Source organism: Blastomyces dermatitidis (genome assembly GCF_000003525.1).
Source record: "Blastomyces dermatitidis ER-3 genomic scaffold supercont1.3, whole genome shotgun sequence".
Lineage (NCBI taxonomy): Eukaryota > Fungi > Ascomycota > Eurotiomycetes > Onygenales > Ajellomycetaceae > Blastomyces > Blastomyces dermatitidis.
Genome location: NW_025544776.1, coordinates 3937888 through 3939948, shown reverse-complemented (window position 1 = coordinate 3939948; position 2061 = coordinate 3937888). Strand labels below are relative to the sequence as shown.

The 2061-nt window shown below is 27.5% G+C and overlaps 1 protein-coding gene across 1 annotated transcript; it reads left to right on the top strand.

The window, feature by feature from the left end:
* Positions 1 to 851: 851 nt before the first annotated feature.
* Positions 852 to 1082, top strand: BDCG_16689 (uncharacterized protein; the record flags this gene model as incomplete). The annotated part of the gene is made up of 1 exon (XM_045425889.1): positions 852 to 1082. One exon carries the CDS (start codon positions 852 to 854, stop codon positions 1080 to 1082), a length of 231 nt encoding a protein of 76 aa, XP_045280315.1.
* Positions 1083 to 2061: the final 979 nt, after the last annotated feature.

The window sequence follows — 2061 nt, the reverse complement described above, 5'->3', positions numbered from 1 at the left end:
ATGAAGATGATGTTACTATGCAACACTGTAGCTGTTTCTATATATCTCTGAAAGCTGTTAATATTTTCTTTGTCTCTTTATATTTGATAAGTCAGTAATATATTTCAATACACTCTCTCTTTCATTATTATTATTATCATCATTATTATCATTATCATCATCATCATCATCATTATTATCATCATTAACATCATCACTATTATTATTATTATTATCATCATCATCATTATCATCATCATTATCATTATTATATCATTTCTGTCCGCCTCTTCTGTCTTCACCTCTCTTCAACACTTACTGAAATCAATTATATCATCTCTCTTCAAATATTCTGCGGTTCTGCAGACTATCAAGGCGTGTGAGCGCCATCACAGATTAAAGAGAGAGAAGAAGAAGATGTTCAAGTAACAAGAGACAGATTATAAGACATATTATAATGTCTTGAAGAGGCTCTGTAAGAAAGTAGAATGATAATGATTTTAAGTAATACTTCTGATAGATTTAGACTGAACTAAGTATAGAAATAATATAAATGACACTGTCTGTGAGAGATTGAAAAAGAAGACAGTGAAGAGTCTTATACAGTAGTGATGAAATCAGAAGAAGTTCTGAGAATGATTTAAGTTCAAGATGAAGAGAGAGAGAGAGAAGAAGAGTATTACTGCAAATAAGTAGCAGTAGAAGAAGATTGAGAGAATGTTAAAGCAGGAGATAAAGAAGTCAAAACTGATAAGTTTTTTATTTATTAAAAGATAATAATTTTTTGATAATACTTCTGTTCTCTAATTGATTAGCAGGAGCTGACAGAGAAGAAGAGAATTGAAATCTTATTCAGGTCTTGAATGTGCTTCATGATTCAGAATATTGAGAAGACAGCTCTGCTCTCTGAGTATGTCAATCTGCTTACTGCTGAGATGAAACCTGAGACAGCAGATCAGGAAATGCAGGATTTTGAGATACAGGTTGATCTGACTGAGAAGAAGCAGCAGAAACTCTTCTCTGAGAAGGCAGTGAAGAGAGATTTTGAGATGATTATTATCTCAGATGAGAAGAAGAAGAAGAAGAAGAAGAATGAGAAGTGAATTGTGAAGAATAATAAGAAGAATAAGAAAGAGAAGAAGTAGATTTTTTTCTTTTTATATTAGTTAGTTGTAAGTTTAAGTTTTTAATTATTAATAATTAAAATTGATTTTGAGTTTTCAAAAATTATTGTACAAGTTGTAATCAAGTCAGAAATGATATATATATACATATATATTTAACTATCATGATTCATAAATCACTATAATGTATAAGTATCAACATTTTTTCAATATTGATATTTATAATATTAATATATTTTTAATGATATCATCTGATAATGTAATTTGATAATACTCTCTTTCACAATATTAATATATTTCAAGAAATATAATAGAGATTAATCAAGATTGTTTATTTACTTTTATACATTAATAATATTCAATCTGAGTTAGTACTAAAATTATAACTAAGCTAAGAAACAAGATTATTTTCTCTTATATTAATTCTTCTTACACACATCAGTGATCAGTTATTAAAAATAAATTATTATCTTTCTTAAATTATTATCATGTCTTCTGAATTCACTTCTTTCACTTCTTTTACTTCTATTGAAGATTTACAAACTCTTCAAGAAATCACTGTGAATTACAAAGTCTATGTTATTTACAATTCAACACAGAATGCTCTCTTTCAATCATGATAAATGATCACTTCATTCTTCATATCTGATTCCAGATCATGAAATTTATGAAAAACTCAACACAAATATCAAGATGAACTATGGAATAATTATTAATACATTGTATTGCAGATTACTGAAGAGTTATCTCTCTACTACAATCACTGCAACTTTATTCAGAAACATTCATCATAAACTGATCATAACTCTGAAGGAATTTTCTGACATCTGAAGTCATCAGAATGCAGATAATAAAAGAAAAATAATCAGAAAATTACTACTGAGCTGATAAGTTACTCTACTAGATAATGATTTTTAATAATACTAACTTTCTAATTTGAAGAAAATTATGTGAAAAT